The sequence below is a fragment of the Pygocentrus nattereri genome, chromosome 13 (genome assembly GCF_015220715.1).
Source record: "Pygocentrus nattereri isolate fPygNat1 chromosome 13, fPygNat1.pri, whole genome shotgun sequence".
NCBI classification, from domain to species: Eukaryota; Metazoa; Chordata; class Actinopteri; order Characiformes; family Serrasalmidae; genus Pygocentrus; species Pygocentrus nattereri.
In genome coordinates, this window is record NC_051223.1 from 3,099,690 (window position 1) to 3,124,943 (window position 25,254).

At 37.6% G+C, this 25,254-nt stretch overlaps 1 protein-coding gene across 4 annotated transcripts in view; it reads right to left on the reverse strand.

The window, feature by feature from the left end:
- Window positions 1-25,254, reverse strand: part of LOC108431394 (zinc finger protein 385C-like) — a 146,282-nt gene continuing 121,028 nt past the window's right edge. For 2 of the 4 annotated variants that reach the window (XM_017704495.2, XM_017704499.2), the window contains 6 exons: window positions 17,350-17,539; window positions 15,923-16,273; window positions 13,124-13,314; window positions 11,156-11,254; window positions 6,626-6,715; window positions 1-5,314 (listed from right to left, as the gene is read on the reverse strand). In XM_017704495.2, coding sequence (XP_017559984.1) covers window positions 5,084-5,314; window positions 6,626-6,715; window positions 11,156-11,254; window positions 13,124-13,314; window positions 15,923-16,273; window positions 17,350-17,539 — 1,152 coding nt within the window. In that variant the 3' untranslated portion in view covers window positions 1-5,083. Of the gene's footprint in view, window positions 5,315-6,567; window positions 6,716-11,155; window positions 11,255-13,123; window positions 13,315-15,922; window positions 16,274-17,349; window positions 17,540-25,254 lie in introns of all 4 variants that reach the window. The other 2 variants (XM_017704496.2, XM_017704497.2) reach the window with 2 other exon arrangements.

The following is a 25,254-nucleotide window of genomic DNA, read 5'->3' on the forward strand; positions in this document are numbered from 1 at the left end:
GTAACGGCATTGTTTTTTTATATGACCAATTACAACAATATACTATACACAAAATCTCTATGAATGGCTTTACATTATTGCAAAGGATACCCAAAAATATCCAGCAGAGACACAACAGGTGAGGTTTCAGTACAACTCAGAACATATGAGCTCATATCCTTTAATATTCTACTGCACAACGAGGTTATAAAATCACAGAGAAATGGGAGATGATAGCAGCTTCATATTACAGTATATACGACCTCCAAATACTTTATTACAGTATAAATCATTTCATACTGTAATAAGGTATGTATGAGTGTCCCAAACTGTATTACAGTACATACAGTACTGTGTAAAAGACAAAGACCACCCTTCATTTATTTAATTGCAGGCAAAACAGCCAGTAAGTGTTCATTTCAACGTCAGGAAACAAAGCATAAAACAGAAAATGCCATGAAGCCTCTAAGACTGTGTTCAGACTGCAGGCAAACTGCATTTGTTTCCCAAATCAGACCTTTTGAGACAACTGTCTGCACTGGTTTCTGCAGGTGATCGGTTCAGATTTATTTGTCCAGACATCATCAAGCTATTTGCCTGGGCTGGTAACGACGCAGCTATGTTGGTGACAGGGATTTCAAACGTGGATGCTGGAGAGATGGGGGTGTATTATCTCCCTCTCCAAACTCTTCAAAGTTCTCTGGGATGAGCATGAATCTTTGGGGTTCTTGATGAATACCCAGCACCTCCGACACTCTGGATCTGATGTTATTATGTTGTGAGGGACCCAAAAGGCACTTTTAAATCAGCTTTAAATGGCCTAGAGTCTCCAGACTGAGACACATCTGTAAAAATTCAATTGGAATTACATTGAAAACCACATCCAAATTGGATTTCATGTGATTTTTTTTTGTTGTCCAGGCTATCAAAAATCAATATGGATGCAGTCTGGATATTACAAAAATCAGATTGACCTGTCAGTCTGGACATAATACAACACAGCAAGTTAAAGGAAAATAAGTATGATATTTTTCAGAAATTACTGTATGCGCTCTTTCCATTATTACAACTTCCATTCTTTTCAGGAGACTTGCTTTCAGTTTTTCAAACAAATCTGCAAGGATATTTTTCCACACCTCCAAAGTCTAGTCTGTTTTTTTTTTGCTTATTCTCATTTGACTTTCTCCTTCCTTATGCAAGTACATCTCATATTCTCTCTCTTTAAAAACATATCCTGAAAAATAATATGTACTTAATGGCCATTTTGACTTGGGGCAGGGGGATCTTTGACTTTTTGCACAGAACTGTATATGATCTCCTCATACTGTAGTTCAAACACATTGTATCTCTTTCATAGGACACCAGTAAAATTGCTTAATATATTAAGAAATCAGATGACACAGGGATGAGGTTCAGGGACACAGAACTGCTAATAAAAGGTAAAAAGACTTTGTATTGCACATACCACTTAATAAACTGTGTAGCATCCCTTATGGCACTGTTATTAGGCTTCGTTATGACAAAATATTACAGTAAGGTGCAATTGTTTAGCAAAACGTGTCATGTTGTAGGAAGGATAGTGTTTTTACTTTGACATACTGTAAAATTGACTTTATTTTGTGCTATTTCCTGAAATATAAAGGAAAATATGAATGACACAACAAAACTTTGTATCTCTGAAACGGCAAGTTTATATTAAAAGGAATATTAAACATTATTAACTTGAATGTACATTAAAGATTGTATTCCAAGTAATTTTTGATAATTTACTCATCATGAATTGGTAAAAAGCATTCAAAGTAAAAATGGGAACAAAAAGAAGCTACAAGGTTCTGATACAACTGCAATGACATGTTGTTTCTAAAGCCAACATGATGTAGTTCTCCCAATACCAACTGATACGATGCGTTATTGTATAGAAATGGATGCAAATGAGGTGTGACAATGTCTCAGCTCTTTCAGAGTAAGTGTAAGACTTGCTTTAGATTCAGCTTAACAAATATATGGCTGTGTGTATATGTGTGAAGTAGCTTTCTGCTTCCATAACAGTTGTGTTTTATCCCATTTACCTGTTTTATTGTCCCTGAAAATGTACTTCTCCCTTCTCTCCTCTCGCCAGGTGTTTGTAGAAGATGCCTTCTCATGCATGGTCTTCATTTTTCCATGCATCAAGCTTAAGATTAGGGCCTGGGTCAGGGCTGATGATCCTTCACCATGGTATATCTAAGGGCATCTTCTACTGAGAGCCTTCCAACAGCCTGTCTGACTGGAACTGATTGTCAATGGCTGAAGAAAACAGTATCTTGGATAACAGGGTGAGAGGAAGAAATAAAAGGAATACAACAGCATTTTTCAAACTAATCTCTGTCACATCTGTATTGTACAAGGGTCAATAATTTTAACATGTTTCTCTGTAAAAAAGAATAGACAATGCTATAACTGGCTCGCAAAAGAAGCCAATGGGCAGTTGGTATGTTCCTTCAGTTATTGTTTGTGCTTAATAAGACTTAAGTAGATTATTTAGCTATAGATATATCTGTATGTATATGCTATACATATAATCTCGTTTTTACAAGGGAAGAACTTGTGGTTAGTGTTTACTAACACAGTGGTGCTGGCGAAGTATTCTGATTGCCATATATTCAAGAAAACCTTAGGATAGGGCTGCCCCATCCTGATCCTGAAGATTACCACCCTGGAGAGTTCAGATCCTACACATCTGTCCCTGATATTCAGATGCCTCTAAAGGCCCTCATAACCTAAATCAGGTGTGCCCGATTTAAGCTGAAGCCAAACTTTGAGTGGGCACCTTAGCGAAAGCGCAGAACTGTGTTTTTAGTTGCTCCAGTGTTAAAAACTTGGATAAAACCTCTTCTAAAGAACAGCTTTGGTAAGAGTTCTATGAGTCGATCTCATTCTAACACATGTAGTGTTTGAGTGGAACGGCCATAGTTTCAAATTTGTGCTATACAAGTCAACAAATCTTCATAAAATTCAGCAACTGGCTGTTATAAGTGAGTTTCAAGGAGGCCTGGTGCATCCAAAAACCATGGAGGGTGAGGGCGAGAAGGGGGGCAATGTATTCACACGACACAGAAATTATGGGGCAAGAAATGTATGGTAGATCTGACCAAAGCCATACATTCGGCAGAGACTCATCAAGAGAGTCACATATAAAGCAAATCACCAAATACCAATTTTGGAAGTTTCACTTTGTTTTAGCCTTCTGCCACCAGGGATGGAGGTGGTCACTTTGGTTGCCGTGGACTGGTCTAGACAAAAGTCCAGAGCTACATTTAGTTCTCAGTCCTGCCGCTATAGAAGCATGTAAAAAGTAGTAGGTTTACTGTGGCATGATGACTGGTTAATGGGGCACTGAGACACTAAATAACTCCCTGATGCTGGACCTGGTTTCACAGAGTCACCTAATTCTGTTTCATAAGAACAGGCAACTATGTTGAAATCATTGTCTGTGGTAGTTGCCTATATGCTACAACTGCAGCAGACAGAGAATAGGTTAAAAACACTGGTGTATTCCTTTAAATTGATTTACTTAACAAATAACTGCCAATTTTTGCCCATTAAAAATGACCAAATACCATTTATGGCAGCTTAAAAAAAAAACCCTTACTGCACTGTTATTTTTCAACTTAATACGGTAAAGCCCTCACCGTATAGTGCACATTTGCAAGTGTGAGAACAAGCAAAATAACAACTTTTCATTGCGTCCCACTTCTAACTCTTCATAGCTTTCTGTTCCTCATTTTCCCCCTCACAACTGCTGTTCCATCTCTGACTATGCCTATTATTCTATCCTACATATTTTTAAAAAAAGCCAACAATATCAATAAATCAAGTAAAGGGATTTTGGCATCTGCCTTATGAACACTAGAATACTCCTAAAGCACCTCTACTAGCTAAAAAACGATAAAACACAAACTAAAACTTCACATTGGTTCCCTCCTTCTGAAACGACCCATCTTCGTTGTTGGAGACAGGAGGTACCCATGGTCCTTTGCAACTGACCAGACAGGAAGAGGAAACTAAAGTATCCTTGGCATCAATAGATACGCCTTGAAAGCACCAGAGGAGTGTATGGACAGGCTTACCAGAGCCTGAAGGAAAGCAGGCCAAGCTTTACAGCACGCTGATGAAAATCCCATTCAACCTAAGGAGAAACTGTAGTGCACAACTCAGCTTTTGTCAAAATACCTTTTCAAGTGCGTTATTAATTTCACATTTGTACGCATGTGAAACACCACACTGTTAGGCTGGCTTTGCACAGTGAAACTTATAAGCAACTTTAGTGAAGTAAAGTCAGCGTTGACTAGCCAGTGTTCATTCTTTTGCCTGATGTTATTGTGAACTGCTATGCTAGAATTTCTCCTATTTTGGTGCACCCATATTTTACAGACATATAGATATGAAATTAAAAGAATGGCAAGGACAGCAGGAAAAACACATAAGATGTTAAAAAATGTTGCAAATATGTAAATTACACTGTCAGGTTGCACAGATATTATGGTGCAGACAACTCACAACATGCAACTATGCATCAAATGTATCAAAATGCATGAAATGCATGAAAGTTTCACTATGTAAACCCAGCCTTAAGATAGTTTTTTTTTTTGTAACTAACGTTTGCATGGTGGCAAAAGTGTTGCTGTTTACAGCCTGACTACTTTCAATTAGCTAAACAACACAACGCAGCTCAATAAAATCCAGCCTAATTTCAGGTTGAATGGGACTTTTGGGAACATTTTGTGAAAGTTGTTCAACTTAGCAACAGTCAATATGAAAGAATGCATTTGCTGAAGGAGCACGAATAGATCAGCAGTTCAAAAGGGAACTCAAACCAGAATATTTTTGACCCCAAGCTAACTGGTGTTTCTGTTGGAACTATTTAAGTGACTGGCTCATATTTTGTAGTACACAGCTGGCTCTTCCTAAATGGTCAGTGTATATCTCTCTCTGGCTGCATAGTTATTTCAGTGATAACCTCTTCTTGAGTGACCTCTTTGCAGTTCTTCTCCATAATAAAGTTTCCACAAAGTTTTTCATGTTTTCTTACGAGTCTATAATGCAGAGTCTCTGGTGGGCGGGGCTAATAAGGAGAGAAGATGATTGGAGCATGTGCTGCCCTCAGGGGTCCAGGGGCAGGTCTAAAGAGGGCAGGGCTAAGCAGGGGGGTTTGAATAATGGTGGTCGGCCCGGTGGTGTGGCGTAAGGTAAGAGGATTTGTTGCCATGGTGCAGAGGGTCGCGGGGGTCAGAGGTGAAGGTAGAAAGCCAGCGGTCAAGGTTTTGGACAGCTCCTTCTGAAGGGCTAATTTGGTCTGAGAGAGAAAAACAAAAACACATATAATGGATAAATGAATGATAATACAACAGTAAATCTAAAGCAATGAACAGTATTGCCTCTAATTTAGTGAATGTGTTCGTGGCAAGTGTGGGATGCATGGGGATGGGGGAGGTTGTATAGCTGGTATAAATTCAAATAATTCTCACTACTGGAATACACAAATGAGACTGTTTATTTTGGCAATCTATCATTGTAGCCAGAAATATCTAAATCCAAAATAAGCCTTGGTTTAGGACTGACAGCTGGATAAATACATGTCAACTGTAGTTCAGTGTGTCCACTATGCATGGATGAATAGTGCACCTACATTGCATTAGCGTCTCAAAGACATGTTGAGAGACTTTCTTTAACAGTGTCCGCAGACGTAGGGTTAGACAGCTGCACGAGCCTTGAGCATGTGCTGAAAAAAAGGTTTACTAACAAAATAACAGTGTTTAAACTCTCTGGGCCAGATAAACATGTGAAAAAGATGTGGGGAAAATTATGATATGATGCAGGTACTTTCTGCATTTGCAGTTTGTTATGATTTCACAACCTATTTTCTTAGCTGTAGAATGTTTCTGTATGAAAGAACACTGTTTATTAACATGCTTTCTCTTTGTTACTTTCATTGTCTTGTCTCGAGCTTATTGAAGGCTCCTTTTAAAATTCACCTTTTAAAACACTGTGCTTCCTGAGTGAGCAGGTAGTGGGCGGCACTACACACAGTTTGCATAGTAAGCAAAATTGAACATTATGTTCAGGCACAATGTGTCATCACATAGATCAACGCGCATTGTGAGCTCTGCCTGTATATATATATATGTGGTGCTCAGTGTCTATACACCTGCTATTCTTTTCACTCTGCAAAGCCATTTCTTTGTTGAATTGGTCTCCTTTACTGATCTACTTTCTCCTGATTTTTCAGGTTCGTTTTCTATATTGCCATTAGAGGCTGGCAATTTCTATTGTGATGTGTTCTTATGAAAAACACTATGTTTTTCTAAGTATACACTGTTAAAAATTTTAACTTGTGTCTGTACTCTCTTAAAAATTTTAAGTTAGGAGAACTTTAAACAGTTAACAGAACAATAATCTGTTTTATGCCCAGCTATCACATTATTTAAAGTTTTTTTTTTTTTTTTTACAAAGATTTCTTTCTAAAAGTGCATAAAATACACCAGAATTAGAACCTTGCAAATAGTTGGAGCTATGTACATGGTCCACAAAAAGAGATTCTGACCTAACCTGCCCTCATCACAGATGAGCCTTTGGGGTTTGGACATGATGTGACCTCCGGGCTCACCTGAGGAGTTATTGTGGTGAGGCTGTAGGGGTGATACACTCCCCCAAAGGCGGAGCCAGCCCCGCCCAACAGACCAGCCAACCCCGCATTCTACAAAGAGAGAAACGGGATGGGGCGCAGTGATGGCGTGAATGAGCAGCGTGTGAACAGTTCATACATGGAGAGTTCAACTGTACTATGAAGGCAACTCTACAGTGCAGTGAAACAAGTTTAGACACTGCTGTTATTGTTATGTAATACACTTCCAGTTCTTATATCTATACATGTACATACTTAATGTCTTTTGACTTGTGTAGTGCCATTAGTTGGAAAGTTGGGAAGATTTTTCACCTCAAGTAACAATCATGGTGAACGTGAAGGATTTTCCTGAATAGAAAAAGGTACAGAGGCCTAGCAAACACCTTAAACATGGCTTAAACATACAACATCCCTGTTATTGCAACTGATAACGTGCTATTGGTATTGGGAACCAAAGCTTTCCATCTTTATAATAGGGAAGGTAAAAGAGAAGCCAGCACTCACTTGAAAGTAGTGAAAAAATGACCAGAAAGCAGCAGAATTAACAGATCAATAAGTAGTGAATTGCACTGTTGTCTCCATTCCTATACCACAGGCAAAACTCTGTTGTTAAAAAAGACCACTCTATGACGTATAGAGTTAGGGGCATCATGAGATTGTTCTGATTCTCTACAAACGGTACTGGGGTTTTACATGGCAGGAAACATGAATAGAGTGATGTACTGTATTAGAGAAAAATAAACACTGTCAAGAACTCAAACTGTGGAAAAGACTGACATTTCTATAAGACTACAACCCCAAACATACAGCCAAAATTTTATTTAATTGACCCTTATTAGTCCCACAGCGAGGAATTTTCACCTCTGCATTTTACCCATCCGTGCAGCAAAATACCACATACACACTCGTGAATGCACAAACACTAGGGGGCCATAAGCACGCTTTCCTGGAGCGGTGGGCAGCCCTATCCCCAGTGCCCAGAGAGCAGTTGGGGGTTAGATGCCTTGCTCAAGGGCACTTCAGTCATGTACTATCGGCTCCTTCTTGTCACAAGACTGGTTCCCTAGCCGCCAGCCCATGACTACCTCCTAAAGAACTTGAATATGTGAGTCCAGGGCCCTATTGATGCTGAGCAAGCGCTCTACCGCTTCACCACAAATGCCATAAAATTACTCAAGACTTGTTTCTCAGAAAGAGGTGAAATGTATTCATGGCATAGTCTCCTGACTCTAAACCCTCTGATGAAATTTAAAATCCATCGGAGAGACCTTTGTAACCTTAGAAGGATTAAAGACTGTTTGGCCTACAGGAATGAGTGAAAACTGAATCACAATGCTGGAAAAAACTAATTAAATTGTTGTTTTATTTTTAAGAACAATGTCAAAAGACATTTGGCCAGATTCCTAAAACGCACCGCCAGATTCAGACATTTAAGACATTTAAGACGTTGAGACATTTACTAGTAAACATTAATTTCTTGCAAGTAAAAAAATACTTTTTACTAGTCATACTGTAATATATACAATGAATTTTACAAAAGAATTCTATTTACACATGTGAAAGTTATCACAAGTGAACATTTATTTCTTACAAATAAAAATGTAACTTTTTACTAGTCAGTCTTGCTGATATCATTTAAATATTTACTAGCTGAAATTTAATTTTCACATGTAAAAACAGAATTTTTTGTCAGTAAAGCCAAAAGGTAATTAGAATTTCAGTACAATCAATAAAAATTTTAGCTGTGTGTAAAAGATTTATATTTTAAACTTTCATTGATGTTATTAAAATTGTTCTTGCAATTATAATGAACTGGAAAAAGGGTTGAATTCTTAAAAATGAAAAATGAAATCTTGCTTGTTAAAATATCATTTCTGCATTTAAAAGTTGAATTTTAAGATGTTATACCTTTTATGCATGTCATTTTTTCTAATATCAAAAACATTTTCTGATAAAGGAACTTGATTAAACCTGATTAAAAGTTAAACAGTTTGTTGTATCTGTGCGCCGGGACTTCCGTTAATAATCTGGATGCATTTTTCCCATTTCTTTTTCTGTCCTGCCCACTTTTGACAGACCATAGCAGCTAATGTTGCATTTTCTGCCACATTTTTATGTTCCACATGACTATTATTTTCAACAGTTCTTTCCTTAAAATTCATATTTTCAGATTTTCTTTGGTTTTGTTTCTTCACTTGGTCTGAGCCTTTAATATGTATGACCTCAATTACATGTGCATTTTGACTAGCTCTTGCCTTGGACACCAGTGAAAATAACACAGTGTTAAAAAGACACCGAGACACTGTGCACTAATCACAGTGCCTTTCTGAACAGCGCTTATTTAAAGCGCTGAAGTGCTGTTGCCACTTAGTTTTATGAAGCTGGCTCAATATGTGTGTAAACTTAAAGTGGATTCATGGACAGGAAGTATTTTAAATAACAAAATAAAAGTGTCTCATTGCATGTTTGTCCTCCCTGTATATGGATTAGTGTGTACCGCAGGCCACTCATGTTTGCTGCAGCTATAAGTTTTTCGCTTTGTTTCATCTTTGGTCATTTGTTGAGTCAGTAAGGCTGACTCAGACTTTTAGCTAATTCCAATTAATAAGCCTGAAACTTTTAGCATATTTTATCAAAGCTCATTTAGAGCTTGTAAACACGGAAGCATACTGGAACAAAATTTATTAAAAATTTGAAAGTTTTACAAAGTTCAGGAGATTAAGATTTATTAAGACTTGAGAGATTGTTGGGGTGCTACCATCTGTCATTTATATAGCTTAAGTCTACCACAATTCAGCGTAGATAACTGTGGAAAGGGCAAGGGAAAAAAACACAACTGAATGATGATGATCTTCAATCCCTTAGATAGCACTGCATTAAAATCCTGCTTACTTTCTGTGGAAATACTTTGACAAACCACTGCTCATCCACAAAACGCAAGTTAATGCACAGTGGAAGTCATCAACGTCCAAAAACATCACCCATTTCTCTGGGCTCAGGCTCATCTGAAATAGACCGGTGCACAGTGAACACATGTATTGTGGTCTGATGAGTCATGGAAATATTCATGTAAATAATGAACGTTCTGTTTTCTGGTCCACCATGGGAGGGTATGGTGGTACTGTATTAGTGCCCATGGCATGGGTAACCTGCACATCTGTTAAGGCACCATTAATGCTGAAAGAAATATATACATTTTAGAGCAACATATGCTGCCATCTAATCAACGTCTTCGTCAGAGAAGTCCATGCTTATTTCATGACAACACCTGTTGTGTTACAACAATATGGCTGTATAATCAGAGAGTTGCTTGCCTGCAGTCCACATTGATGCAAGGTGTAAATAACCTTCAATAAATGCGCAGACATCTGGTTTCCACAGCTGGTATAATTCCTCAATATACAGTGCAAATTTACCAGATAAATATGTGTATATTGGGTTAGCACTGTGCATCAAGACAAGTGGCTCCAAACTTTGATATCAAGGATCCTTTCTTTATCACATTCACATGTGTTTCCTCAGTATTGCAACCAGAGAAATTGCTTTCAAATCACCTTTCAGATGCTTCAATCTAGATTAGCAATACACCTATAGTATCATTTTGTTGTATGCTTGTCTTCTCTTCCTGATCCAAAGTTCTCTAAATTTTGGCACATTATATACTGTCACAGTATGAAAAGAGACGTGTGGAAAAGCTAAACTTTCCCTAAAGGTTAAATGGTAAACTGAATTTTCCTGTTTTAATTACAAAGCTTGATGTAGTTTGTAAATGTACCAGTCTTTCTGTAGTCCATACGGTCCATATAGGGAAACAAAGCTATAGAAACAGGCTGTTTTGAATTCAATTATATTGAATTTACATATATCCATCTATTTACATATTTCCACCTATTCAGCCAACAGGAGTCCCTGTAGCCCCTGCCCATTCAGATGAAGTTTTAAGGAGTCTTTCAGCCTGGAATGCACAGGATAGCCAACTAGAACATGGGTCATTTATATATATATATAAAACTATATATATAAAACTTTAAAGTGGCAATAAAAGAAGGAAGTTTATTTCTAAGGGAAATTTTAAGAAAGGCTGAAAAATGGCCTTGAGAAAATGAATGAAAACGATTGTAGTTTATTTTTTTACCTGTTGTGCGACTGATTTAGAAACTTTCCCTGAATAAAAGTTGCATTATGTTTGCAATTAGGCTTCTGGTTTCATGTGAAGCTTGAGTAAGTGGTAAGACATTCATAAGACAACCATAATTTAAACACTTCAATTAAAGAAAAAACAGTTAAAAAAACTGGTATTCTGCAATGTTCTGATCCATCAAACATACACTACTTAAGACGACTTCAGTGATCATGAGTTAAATTAGGAACATACTTGATTTCAAGAAGTCAACAGGATTTCACAGTGTTTTAAGTCAAAGTTTGCATCTTCTAGTGTGCAGAAAACTGAAGTGATGGGTGAGAGACTCTTAAGGGTGAATGTTGTCTGCGACTGTGTGTGTTGTGACTCACCGCTAGCACTGAGCTGGCTGAACTCTTGTTGTAAGGGCTGAACTTTGGTTTGGGGGGTTTTCCTGCCAGTCTGTCTTTATGTCTCCTGCTGCTCATATGCTGCAGTGAGGACAAACTAGGTCAGATAGCATGCGGTAGCATTTATATAAGCACAGTTTGTAGCATTTAGCAAATCAGTTTATATACATAGATATCAATACTATATACACACAGAGCCAGTCAAAAGTTTGGACACTCCTAACTGAATGTATATTTCTCATAATCTTAAAGACAATTTAATCTAAAGCCTTATTGTTAAATGAAAAGGAAACTTATTCAAAACAAATAAGCAAGACTGTGTAAAACAGCATTAAGGCAAAATGGGACTTAAAAAAGGCACCTAAAAAAGATATCTTGACTTGTTAAATGATTTCTTTTGCTCTCCCAAATGGCATTTCATTGTTCCAAGTGATTTTTACTTATATTGCGTTTTTCCAAACTTTTGACTAGTACTATACGCACAGATGCAGGACTGTGCAAAAATTAGAGATCACACTTTATTTAATTTTTCAGCCAAAACATTTTTAGTGTTAGAAAAATGCAGAAAAAAGATATATTTACAATATAACACAAAAGCCACAGCAACTAAGTATAATACCATTTTTTCAGTATTTAGTGTGCCCACACTTTACCTTTATTACTGCTTTCATTGTTTGCAGAAGACCTGCTTTCAGTTTTTTAAATAAATCTTTGAATTTGAGCTTCAGCTCAGATACACATCCTTTCAGACGCTTAATCTCGTCTTCTCATAGTGGAAGAACACTGGTGGATTTTATCTTCTCTCTCAAAGATGAAAGATTTGAAGTGCTGTTAATCTAATGGGGACAGTTTTGGTGGTCTACCAGGACTTGCAGGTGGTTGCTAGGCATCCCATTTTCTTTGGATCTTTTAATCGTTGTTTGAGTTTGAGGTTTAGGAACTTTCGTTTTTACACTTATTTTGCTCTGAACTTCCTCTGCTTTATGCTAGTGAAATACTGTCTAATCTTTAACCATATCTCTAGAAACATTCATATCTTGTGCTGCTGTTTTGGCTGGAAATTAAATAAATGAAGGCTGTTCTCCTGCTTTTCCACAGTACTGTATATATAGTGGCATGTGCAGATTACTTGTTTGCAACTAATTGCGATTAATTACACAAAAGAATCTGATTAATCGCAACTGATTATTATAGTCATTTGTCAGTCCTAATGTATATAGCATATATACAGCCGTATGCAAAAAGTTTAGCGCCCCTAGTCAAATTTCATGTTTTGTTTATTTTCTAAATAAAAATAAGTTAACACATCCTCTACAGAGAACACACTTCTGCACATTTTAAGTCACAATTTCTCTTTATTTTACTCAATTTAATAATGGAGAAAACCGTGGTCTGTGCAAAAGTTATGGCACAATTTATTTTGTATGTTTTCTTTTTTTCCAATGTTAAACTCAACAGATCCATAAAAATTTAAAGTAAAAATTTGCAAAAAAAAAAAATTTAAATTGAGCATGTTTTAACTTTTACTTAGAAAATCAACAAAACCAATTCAGCCAGGGGCATTCAAACTTTATATCATACACAATGTATATATAAATATACATTAAACATATAAATATGCAAGAACAGTTTTTTTATCTTCAGAACAATCTTGCAGTGTGAAATTTATGTTTTGGTTGACATTTTTAAACATATCAACCAAACTTGAAAGTTTGTTTTTATGTATCAACCACACAAACAGCATAATATTTGCAAAAGGGCTGTGTGCTAAAAAGATGGTATGTTATGTCGTCTCAAAAAGACAAAACAAACAAGCAAACAAAAACTTGACTTCATTTATGTACTCATGCATTATTAAATGCGCATTGTCAAGTTTCTCCCATACCTGTAGAAATACTCAGTGTTTTTCTTACAAGCTTGAAGTTGCTAAACCTAATTTAGCAAACTAACCTGTTTCAGCTGAGTTTCTGAGTTGACAGTTATATCGCACACATCGCAATGATACGATTGGCTGCTGGAGGTGGCACTGTTCTTGTTGCCATGGCGCTTAGAACGGGGATTCATGCGGGAGGAGACCACCTTCCCTCCCCGTCGCCGAGGCTGCACACACTGACCCTCCAACATCAGCTTGTGCTTAGAGCCTGTAACCATGACAACATCAATCAGACCAATCACACAGTCGCCGTGGCATGGCAAATGGCACACTGACTCGAGCAGAGAGGGTTTAAAGCCAAAAGGCGGAGAGACGATAGGGCTACCTGGAACAGCAGAAAGCACAACACGCACAACCACCAAGCTCTGGACTGACCACATGCCAGTGAAATACTGAATGACTGCACATTTTCTAATGTCATAGCCAACTTCCTCCTCCCCACAAGGAAAACAGGCTTCATGCTAAATGTCGGGGTTCTCTAGGTGGCTGTAAGTTTTATTTAAATACATAAGTTACATTTAGGTTACATATAAAACAAGCTGTTCAATAATGATGCTTTATCAGTGGGATCTTCACTGATAATGATAAAGCCACAAGATACTGATATTACCTATAATCAGCCAACTGACACACTGACTGGCCCTAAAACTTACCATAATAACAAAATGCCCTTAAAATGACTTTGTCTGCTGTCTTGTAGATAAATGAGCAAATTTAGACTGTTCGCTGACTTGAAACTTTCTCAAAGCCAGACAAGTCTGTTCTCTCAGACATAAAGAAAGGGCCGACAAAAAGACTTATCATCTCCCATGTATGGAAGACATCTTCTTGCCGACAGCTTCCATAGTGTGTCACTGCTTTGTCAGCATGGATAGATTTCTGTGAAACAGTTAGTCACTTAGCTGTAGTCTGACTGAAGTCCCTTCAATGGGCGAGTTTGTTTGCGCTTAAATAAAACACTGAAAATTTCTTTACATTGTAAAATGAGAGATTTAGCCAGCACCCTATTATAATATTTTTGGGCGCTTACTTTTTGGTCCCAATGTTCTACATCTCTCACTTCTGTGTATAGCACTTATTGTATCATTTGTGACAACAAGTTGACTGTTTGCAAGCAATCTCACAAGTCCTGCCTCCTTTGCCTATGTATGTCAAATTCTGCTCAGTGGGGGCCTTGGAGTGACTTGTCACCTGGTCGCATCCAATTTAAAGAGGATCAGTCACGGAGTCACAGTCTTTTAATTAGCTGTCTGATCCACTAATCAAATATTTAATAAATATATTTAATGGAGGAGGGTGCTTCAGGAAATCTCTACTTAATAAGTCCTCAGATTGTCAGGTCATTAAATCTGTTTCTGTGATATCTAAAAATGTAGTATTTGTTTTAAAAAGGTAGATGTCAAAGATTATTTAAATGCAACAATCAATACATGGCCAACTTTAAAAAAAAATTTTTTTAACCCAATTTTCTCACCAATTTAATCGTCTCCAATTACACCCACTAGTTAGGACTCCCCCAATTACATGATGGCATCAATGCTAGGAGGGCGAAGGCTTGCACAGGCTTCCTCCGAGACCTGTGAAACCAGTCACTGCATCTTTTCAAACTGAAGCTCATGCAGCGTCACTGGACAGCTGAACGCGCTCAGAGGAAAGCATCAACCACCAGATCTGTTACGTCAACCAACAGACACCTGTGCTGACTAGCAGTGCGTTGAGTGGGGGGGGCATACTACCCACCCAGAGAGAGTGAGGTCAATTGTGCTCTCTAGGACTCCCAGCTACAGATGGGTGTAGCATCACCAGGCATCAAACTCACGACCACCTGATAGGACCAATGCTTATATGATTGCGCCACTCGGGAGGCCCCAATATGTTAACAAGTTTTTTACAATGTCACAGAACAGGGCCATGTCTAGGCAAGGTCACTGATTTATCAAGCTAAAAGAAGCAGTTACCTAGTTAGCTAGTATTTTGAACTCCTCCATGCCAATTTTTCAGCAGATCTTGGACTAAATATCTTTTTAGTCTGTGACAAATATATGTGCAAACTTCACCTTTGAGCATCATGACAAAAACGTTCACTAAAAGGTTGATTACTTTAAAAACGATACCATTTCTAGTAACTTATGATGGAGATCATATGATAAGCTATCAGCACAAACCATACTACTAGACATATTGTTAACATCCTGTAATGTTCTGTTTGTTTGAAAAGATACCTTCAAAGTAGTCAATCTGATTCATTACACATAAACACATTGCTACTTTTAGGTTACATTTTCACATTTGGCTCTCAATCTGAAGTACAATAAGTTGGATCAACAAGTTCACCACTATGCAAATTATATACATTATTTACTTCAACCAACTGGCCAACTTTTATTAGAGACAAAAGCCCAAGTGCCCAAGTTCATGCCCTAGCCATGGAGATGAGCCTGCGGTGCTTCATGGTCAAAAGCAAACTTTTGGCGGCTGGGATGAACAATAATGGGATTATTAATGGGATTACAGAATGTGGGGTAATGTGGTAGGCTCCAATTAGTAACAATGCAGTGAGAGTGGGAAGATTCATAACCGCTAGAGATAGCATGATACCACCTTTTCCTTTCCAATGCCAAAAAGCTTGAGTATCAGCTGATTTGATGGGATTTTTTTTTATACCACTAGATTTTTCCAGGGCCTGATCTGATTAACTCCTTTTCCCTCTTTGATATCAGACAAAGGGAATCAGATCTATGCCATCTCTAATAACTGCTCTTATTGGTAGCAGGTCATATCAGGCAAAATGCCTACATACCAAAAGCAACGCTTACCGCTGTAATGAGCATCCATTTGTGATCTGGAGTTGACTGTGACTTTGCAGACAGGACAGTGGAGATTCTGTTTGTTTTTCCGGCCCTCTCTGTTTGGCTCTGCCCCAGTCTCGTGTTCCTGGTCTCCTTTGGGCTGGTCTGAAGGCTCTGAATCTGAGCCCAGGGCAGGTGGGTCTGGGACAGCTTCACATGAGCTTACTGATTGCTGGGAATTGGGAGAAACCTGGGGGGACTGAAGTGGTGCTGGGTCTGTGGAGGAGGAGTCTGAGATGGGGGTGAGCATGACTGAGTTGCCCTGTGCATGGGCTTCATCCAGCTTCAAGTGTGCAACCTGAGAGTCACACATAATTGCTGAAAAAAGAGGTTACATAATAGTGCGGATTAAAGTTAAATATACACGTTCCCCCATCTGCAAAGAAGTTTGCTTCTTTAATTTTACATTGGAGCTAAGAGGCTCATATACCTCACAAGTAATGGAAGCTTATGTACACAAATTAACATCATGCAAAGTGCATTCCTAAATCACTGCACACCTGACTCAAACAGTGTTGTGTGAACTGAGTTGTAATGTAATTTGTTGCTGACACTGAATGGCATAAATATCATGTTTATTTTTTAAAAATGTACAAAATTATATTAAATAGCTAAAAAAGCACAAGCATACATGTCAAATGATGAAATCTGTTCACACTTTTATGTATTTTTATAAACAGTTTGGTTTGTTGGTATAAGCTTCCATATGCGTTAATGACATAAAACTCAAAAAGCAAACTTAGGACAATTTTCATATTAACCTTACGGAAGTATGTTTGCTCATTAACTTTCTTAGTAATTTCTTCAATCTGTTTCAGCTGAGACATTTGTGCAAGCTACACAACACAAGTTTGCACAGCACTATTTGGTGGAATATAAGCTTCCAATTCGTATTGGCTACATTAGGCTTGTTGCTCCAGTGCTAACCTAAAGAAGCTTCAGACAGCAAACAGTCTTGGCTGGCTGACTACATCTGGACTAACAAGGAAAACTGAAAAACTAACCATCACTTTAGCCACATGCACACATACACAATATTTGGTGAAATAGTCTGAAAAAGAATAAATTCGATCTGCACAGAAATCACACGATACATTCATGACAGATGGCTACATCTGATTAATTTATACTGTTTGTTTATCACAAGTATCAAGAGGAGGCACAAGCAGAAAGGAAAGTCCATGCTGGCACAATGACGCCATCTGTAGCCTCAGTTTTTGAAATGATGAAAAAATTCACAAATGACAAAAGAGCAAATAATACAATTCACTTAGATGGCCAACTGTTCTCTGGTGTTATGGAGTTAATAGACACAAGCTGTAGTCTACATGCTGTAATAATTTTAGTGAGTTTATTTAGTGTAAACTGTTTTTATATGTATTATATAAACACACCTGGCCTCTCCAACACACTGCTGTCCATCAATGCAGGAAGGTGTCCAGCCTTCCCCTCTTCTCTCGCTCTCTCTTTCTTTTTCTCTCTTTCTCTCTCTCTTCCCTGGTTCCTCTGTTTGTTCTTCTGGTTATCGATGGCTTTGAGTTTACGTGCATGTTTATGGCCTTTATAATGAGCTTCAGCTTGGTTCTGTCAAAACAAAGAAAAAAGAAATCACAGAGGTATGTGTTTAAACTAACTCAGTATGATGCAGCTACCAGTATAAACACAGTCAGTACAACTTTACAGGTGCAAGACTGAATTTACGTTTTTCATTTTTAGTCAGCGACAACTCAACTGATGAGGACTGCATCATCTATTGCTTATTGACATTTTAAAATATTTTACTGAACATTATCTCACAAATTCTATTACAGGGATCATGAGCTGGAGGGCTGTGGTCTGGCATGGACCCAGCAAAGTATATCAGCAGACTGAGTCTGTCAATTAACCCCTTACATGACCATGGACTTGCAAGTGGGCCCAAAGTTTTATTACACATTTCTATAACATAAGAATAGTTCAACCCATTTGCATTGAAGTCCCTGTAGTTATTGAATAACAAGCCTTAGTATGTAATAAGCCTGGGATTTTAAGGGGTTCATGTGTGTGAGGGGAAAAATGGTTGCATTTCAGCAACATACATGAACACAAACCAGCAAGGCTTCTGTACCACTCCTGTTCTACAGTTTATCCAGTCACATGCATTTACATTAATGTCTCTTTGGAACAAAGACTAGAGAGCTAAATATCAATGACATAAGGCAAATGAATTCACATATTTTCATAGATTTCTAGTTGTAAAGCGTTAACATGACTTGTTAAAATAGAACGTTGACGACAAAACAGTGTTTAAAAGTGACTGAACAGAGAACTGTGTGTATTTCAAGTTCCAAACTGATGTGTGTTAAGAAATGTAAAGCACCAACGAAACAAAACACACACACACACCCAGACACCATTTAAACTGCTTATCCTTCTGGGCTGCAGTGTGAAACAAAACAATCACTTTGAATTACCCTACCCACAAATTTCAAAAATAAAATCAAATAAAATAAAACAAATAAAAATCTCAACATGAAAGGTCTACCAGAACGCTCACCCATCCCTGAGCGCCAAAGCATTTTTTACCTTATGAAAAGAGAGGAAATTTGCCTTCTGTGGACAAATATATTTTCAAGGTTTTTACAAATGTTTCTTCCAATTGCAAACGTCCATACAATTTTATAATGCTCATTTGATTATAAAAATCTGTTCAAAATAAAACTGTTTATGAAATGTTATTTGAAGTGTCTTATTTTAGTAGCCTGGACTTAGAGTGGTTACATTTAAAGTAATGTTAATTGTTATTACATTTTCTTTGGCCTTTGTAAGCAAGTTTAAATGTTACTGTTCAATAACACTAACTGGATAGAACGAAAAAATACTTGACTATTTTATTACTATTATATATTTTTTTACTCTTTAAGCCCATCAAATTTAAAGTTACTTTGTTAAGGGTGCCATGACTTGCTTACAATTGTACATGTGAGATAAAAAATATGCTGTGATGTAAATATGTTTGCTACTATTGCTATTTAATCTGCTCTGCTCTGTTGATTTTTCATTGATGCCACTGAATTCATTTGAGAACTTGATGTAATAAAGTAAAAAAACTTGTGTAACCTTTTTAAACAAGCAAATATATGACTAGGACAACAGTCTCAGTTGGTATTCCGATGAAACAAATTAAGTCGATAATAAGAATAAGGTTGCACGCTTGCTTCACAGTGCATCCAACAATAAGGGAAGCCGTGTGCATGGTTTACATAGAGATAGAAAGCATGGCAGCATACAGAAGGCGGAAATTCTACGTGCTCTTGCACTATGGCTAGCGTGGACATGTGTCGTAGATCTTCTGGCAGCAGTGAAAGTCTCTGAATGTACTGCCAGTGAGATGTTCAGTTTGACAGACTTAATAGAGAGTTTATCCCCCTTTGCTGCAGTAACAGCCTCTGTTCTTCTGGAAAGGATTTGTACTAGAACATTGTGGTGAGGATTTGAAAACAAGAGCACTGAGCTCAGCTACAATTATAAAACATATGTGCACAGCTCAAACACTACTTCATCCTGAACTACAAGCCTGTGAAAATACATCAAACATTAAGATTGTTCACAAAACCAGTACTGTGTTTTAAGTGTGCGAAGAAGTAGTGGCTACTGTTACAACAAACATATTAAAAAAGTAAGCAAATAACCCAAAATATATTTTTCATTCATGTGTGTCTATTATAAAAATGTATTTTTGTTTTCTGTGCATTTATAGAAAAAGCTGGTAATGCTGACTGTGTCTGAGCCTTTCAGTGTGTTTGCAGTTCTGACAGAAATAACTTTCATTTCTTTTTTTATTTTGCAGAATAGTGAATAGTGCTTTTTTGAGAGGTTAGATAGAGCATTACATCCACTAATTGGCATACTATATTAATAATAATTTAGTGCTTCTCACATCACCGTCATCATGATATCCAACAACTTCAATGAATATTGCATGTCAATGAAGTACAGCCCTACTACAGATGTTGGATGATTAGTTCTGGATGACTCAGCCTAAACGTTTTGGACTGAGCTGCATCACTTTAGACAATACAGTTCCACTGTTCCACAGCCCAATGCTGGGCGGCTTTATGCTCCTCTAGCCTACGCTTGGCACTGGGCCTAGTGACCTTAGGTTCATGTAAAGCTGCTATCAAGTGTCCCATTCTATTGGTAATGCTTTCTGGCAATGTCAGTGATTGAATGATTGAATAATGGCTGATATTTAAGCCACCCACTAGCTTCTGACAGGCTTTCAGGCTTGCTTTGTATCCACTAAGTAAAGGTAAAGTGGGTCCTTGAACAAAACTACACAAACCACAGGAACATCACATAATTACTGCTTCCCTGTTTTGCTGTCCAGTCAACCACACAGAGAGGTTTCCCAACATTCTGTACAATTCAAATCACGTACAGAGAAACGTATTATACACATTTCATTTATATTGCAGTTCAACATGTCAAACGAGTTAACCAACTTGTGTTTGAACATGTATCCCCCTTACTGAGATACTGATATATAACATTGACATCTATGAACCTGTTCAAAAGCTGTATGTATGCTGTTAACACTACTTTTTCAAATCCAGTCTTACAGAAGATTCTTCAAAGCTTGTCCAGCCTCGGTACTATGCAATAATGCATCTGTGCGGTTAGCATGGATAGGTCGATTCAACTGAAGGAGAAAGTTTAGATGCAACATAAAATCTATATACATCTTGAAAAAAGCACCTTCTCTGCCACTGCAATTTAGTTGTCTAAAAAACTGACATACTCTGTGTGTGTGTGTGTGTGTGTGAGAGTGTGTGTATCAGTGAGTACAAGTGTGTGTGTGTGTGAGGCTCTGCGGGGGCTGTATTGTCCATTTAATGGTACTTTTATCACAGCAGAGCAGCAGCCTTACAAAGCCTGAGAATGCTTTACAGGCACACCCACACACACACACACACACACACACCCTATGTTTGTCTTACTTTCCATGTGAGGACATTGATTTTTGTACTACTATGCCACGTAAAACTACATCTACAACAAACAAACCTTAACCTTAGTATCCAAAAGGCAGTCTTTCTGCTCTTTTAGTTTTTCCAAAACACTACATGTTCATTGCTCATGTGATGACCACCAATTACCATCATTGGGAGGACATGATTTTTACAGGGGTAGTAAAACAAGTATACACACACACACACACACACACACACACACACACACACACACACACACACACACACACACACACACAAGCATAAACACTAGACTAAGCAGCCTTTCACTACCACATAACAGAAATAAAAAAAGTTGGCACCTATTTACACATAAGAAATCATATCCTGAAAGATGCTTGATGGCAAAGAAATCTTGCTGAGATCAAAGCCATTAACACAATTTATAAGCAATCACAGCACTGCACCCTAAAGCTGCAGTCACACTACATTTTTGCAGTCTGCATCTAATGGCTAATTTGCTAATGATGAACAGCAATGACACAAAAGTGTAAATCATTCACGAGTGTATAGCAAATGTACATATAACAGGTGTGGTTGGTAACAGTGTTGGGATTTGTGATCCTCAGTCCGACTGTGTGTTAGTGGCAAAGGAAAGCAGCTGCTCTTTTTAACAATGTTTTCTAAAGCATCTGAAATGTTGTGGTTTAAAAAGCACCGCATTAAGGGTGGTTCCTAATTGAATCAATTTTGCTAAAGTGTTGATCTCATGCTAAAATTTCCACTAAAGTACAAATCAATTCAGCATCTCTGGTCAAAATTCAATACATTTTTTTTAAATATAAGGAATGGCTAAAAATGTCCTTGTGTTACTATGTTAAAGTTTACATTTGTAGTTTATTGGAGCACCCAACATTATAAACATATAATTTCTGTGCTTTACAGTGTACCAATCTAATGCTCTAGACCAGTGGTTTTCAACCTGTAGGCCGCAGCCCCCAGTGGGACACTGTTATGATCTATATCATAGTTAGGTCGAGCTTACTGATTGGTCAAAATGCAAAATGCATGATATGACATAAATATGCAAAAGTTTGAACACCTCCTGTCATACGATGTTTTGTTGATATTCTGACTGAAAATAAGTGAACACATCCTCTCTCTCTCTCTCTCTCTCTCTCTATATATATATATATATATATATATCGCATATGCAGAGATAAGCGACGTTTATTATGGGCAAATCCAGGGTCATAGTCTAAACGATCCAGGGTCATAGAGCCAACACAGATTGATCGGGGGGGCAGACATGACAGAAACCAGAATCAAACATACAAACAGTACAACCAGAACAAAGACCAGCAACCAGACGGGAAAACACAGGGCTTAAATACATAAGGGTAAATGAGGGACAGGTGGAAACACAGGTGGAGACAATCAGGGGTGGAGTGACGAAACAAGGGGCTGGACTAACAACCATAACAAACAAACATGGAAGATCAAAAGTGAACAAAAAGCACATGGATTGGATTGGGAGGGGCCAATCGTGACGATACGTTATCCTCAAGCTAATGGAATAACCATAAGCCAGCATGCAAGTCAAAATACAACAATACAACATGCTGTGATAAATTCGACTCAATGTCATACACTCTACTGTTTCATCCCTGACCAGAACATGAAGATACACCACCTTAGCAGTGGTCAGCCTTTCCAAGATGCTGAAAAGGAAGTGTGTGAGCATGTGCATACACACACTCGAACTCAAACATAACCCATGCAAGCGCAAATGACCTGTCATGTTGGTTTGAAGGCTATGTGGTTTGTGTGTACGTGTTTGAACATGTGCCCCACCACATGTTTATGTGTGTGTGTGTGTGTGTGTATGTGTGTGTGTGTGTGTGTGTGTGTGTGTGTGTGTGTGCGTGCGTGCGTGCGTGCGTGTGTGTGTGTATAATCACTTCTGATTATGCACACAATCTTTTCAACAAATTCCACTTGGATGGACAACCCTTGGGTGCTCGGAGCATCCGTGTGTGTGGTGGGGGTTATGAAGAGAGGACGGAATAGGCACAACACACACACACACACACACACACACACACACACACACACACACACACACACACACACACAAACCCTCCATGTCACATCACATCAGCCCCCGGCGGCGCTTGGACCCCTAGCATTGCTATGTGACAGTGATGGGAGCGGAGGTTTCTGCCCTTAAGGCTGTCACAACGCTCCAATGGCAATGAGAGATAGACATTGCAGGCGTGTAAATCGTGGCTACGCACAAGAACACACACACAGACACGTAAATTTGTTTTTATAAAATATTAGGACAGGAGTCACACATATGCCTATATGTAAATAGTAAATACTATATGTACATGTGCATGTAAATAGTATTAGTAATACTTTGCATTACATGTATATATTACTATACTCTGTATGTATTACATATGTAATGACTATCCTGTCATTTTTTATCTTCAGTCAAAACAGCTATTAAGTTATTCAAGATAAGTAGAAAACAACAAAAAAATTCAGCGAATAAACTGAACGCCCATTTTTTCAGTATTTATTGTATCCACACTTTGCCTTTAGTACAGCTTCCACTCTTTTCAGGAGACTTGCTTCTAGGTTTTAAAAGAAATCTGCAGGAATATTTTTCAGTTCAGTCTTAGACATTGGTTGCATTCCCAAACACATACAGAGATGTTCCAGACTCTGGGGTGGTCAGTCCACCGAGAATAACAGCAGTTTCTTTGCTTGCCAAGTACATCAAGCAGTGTGCTTGGTGTTGTTAGCTTGCTGTAGAATTAATATGTTCATTTTCTAGAATGCATTGCATAGTGTATTAAAATGGGTCAAGCCTGTCATTGTTCCAGTGGATTACCTTGGTTTTCGAAGCAAAAAATGCAACCTATCACTTAGAACTGGAGGTGCTTATAAGAAGCATGGAAAATTGGAACCTGTAATAAAGGCAACAGGTCATATTTCATATTCTATTTCTATTCTATTCTAATTCTATTCCCATTTCATATTCTATTTAGTTGTTAATGCTTCTGTGTAATTTTCTGTCAAATAAATGTTATTTTTGACACTGAAAAATAAATAACTTGCAGTTAAGTGTATAAAAACAAGTATATATACAAACACACACACACACACACACACACACACACACACGCACACACACGCACACACACTATCAGAAAATCACTCTGCATAAATATAGTAATTTTACAATTACGTCAGAAGACAATTAGTGACTCATCATGACACATGACACTCCTCATTGGCTGCATCTACACTCAGTCTAACCTTCTACACCAATCAGAACTCATTCCTTGAGGGATCAGACGAAATCCAGTGAGAGGGGCTGGAAGTACAAGGGACATACACTAAAACCACTGGTCTGGGTAAACCTCATTATTTTAGTTTAGCGATGGAAAAGTGAACATTTTAATGCTTACATGCTGGACTTGGTACTCTGTCCTATTTTCAGCTGGGCACTGACCAATGAACATGCAGCCATGAAAGAAACATTAAGGCAAATGGGAAAACAGCTTATTTTTGCCTATAGCATGGGGCACAGACACACTGCATTAAATATTTTGTGTCAGTCTACGCTTGCTCATATGTTCAAAAAAAAAGAAACGTCAGAATATATAACTATAAGACATACGAATAATCACAAATCATTTTAACATCTAATCATTAATTCTCATTTGTTTCATAATGCTTTAGATTATTAAGTGGTTAATATGTACTTTTTAAAATGTTAATAGTCATTTATTCAGTTCCTAATATAAATTTGGAACTTCATTATGCAATTATAAAGATATACTGTTTTACTTGCTGTAAATATATATGAGCATTTACAGTGCTTTAATTATTTTCAGTAATTGGTTACTAATTAATTTTAATGCACAAGAAACAATATGATTTTTAACTATCATTAACAAACCTGGTTAAGTTGATTACTGGTTAAGTTGCTATTAACAGGGGCAAGTTATTATATATTTGCTGTTTTTTTTATTAGTGAGGCATATCTGTTTTCAACACAGAAGCCTGTTTGCCATTCTGCTGCTGAACTGAGGTTGAGATAACAATGCAGCAAGTTTAGAAACTTTTTGGAAAGTGGTTTGGATGTTATGAACAGAATGTTAGCAATCAGAAAATTAGGACAATTCATTTTTTAATCAAATTTGTAGAATTTTTAAATTCTGAATAGGCAGGAAAAGAAGCAATTTTTTGGATATAAAATCTACAACATAAGTGGCGCAACCAATGACAGCAATATAATCTAAGCATTCGTACTATTCAAAGTACACACCT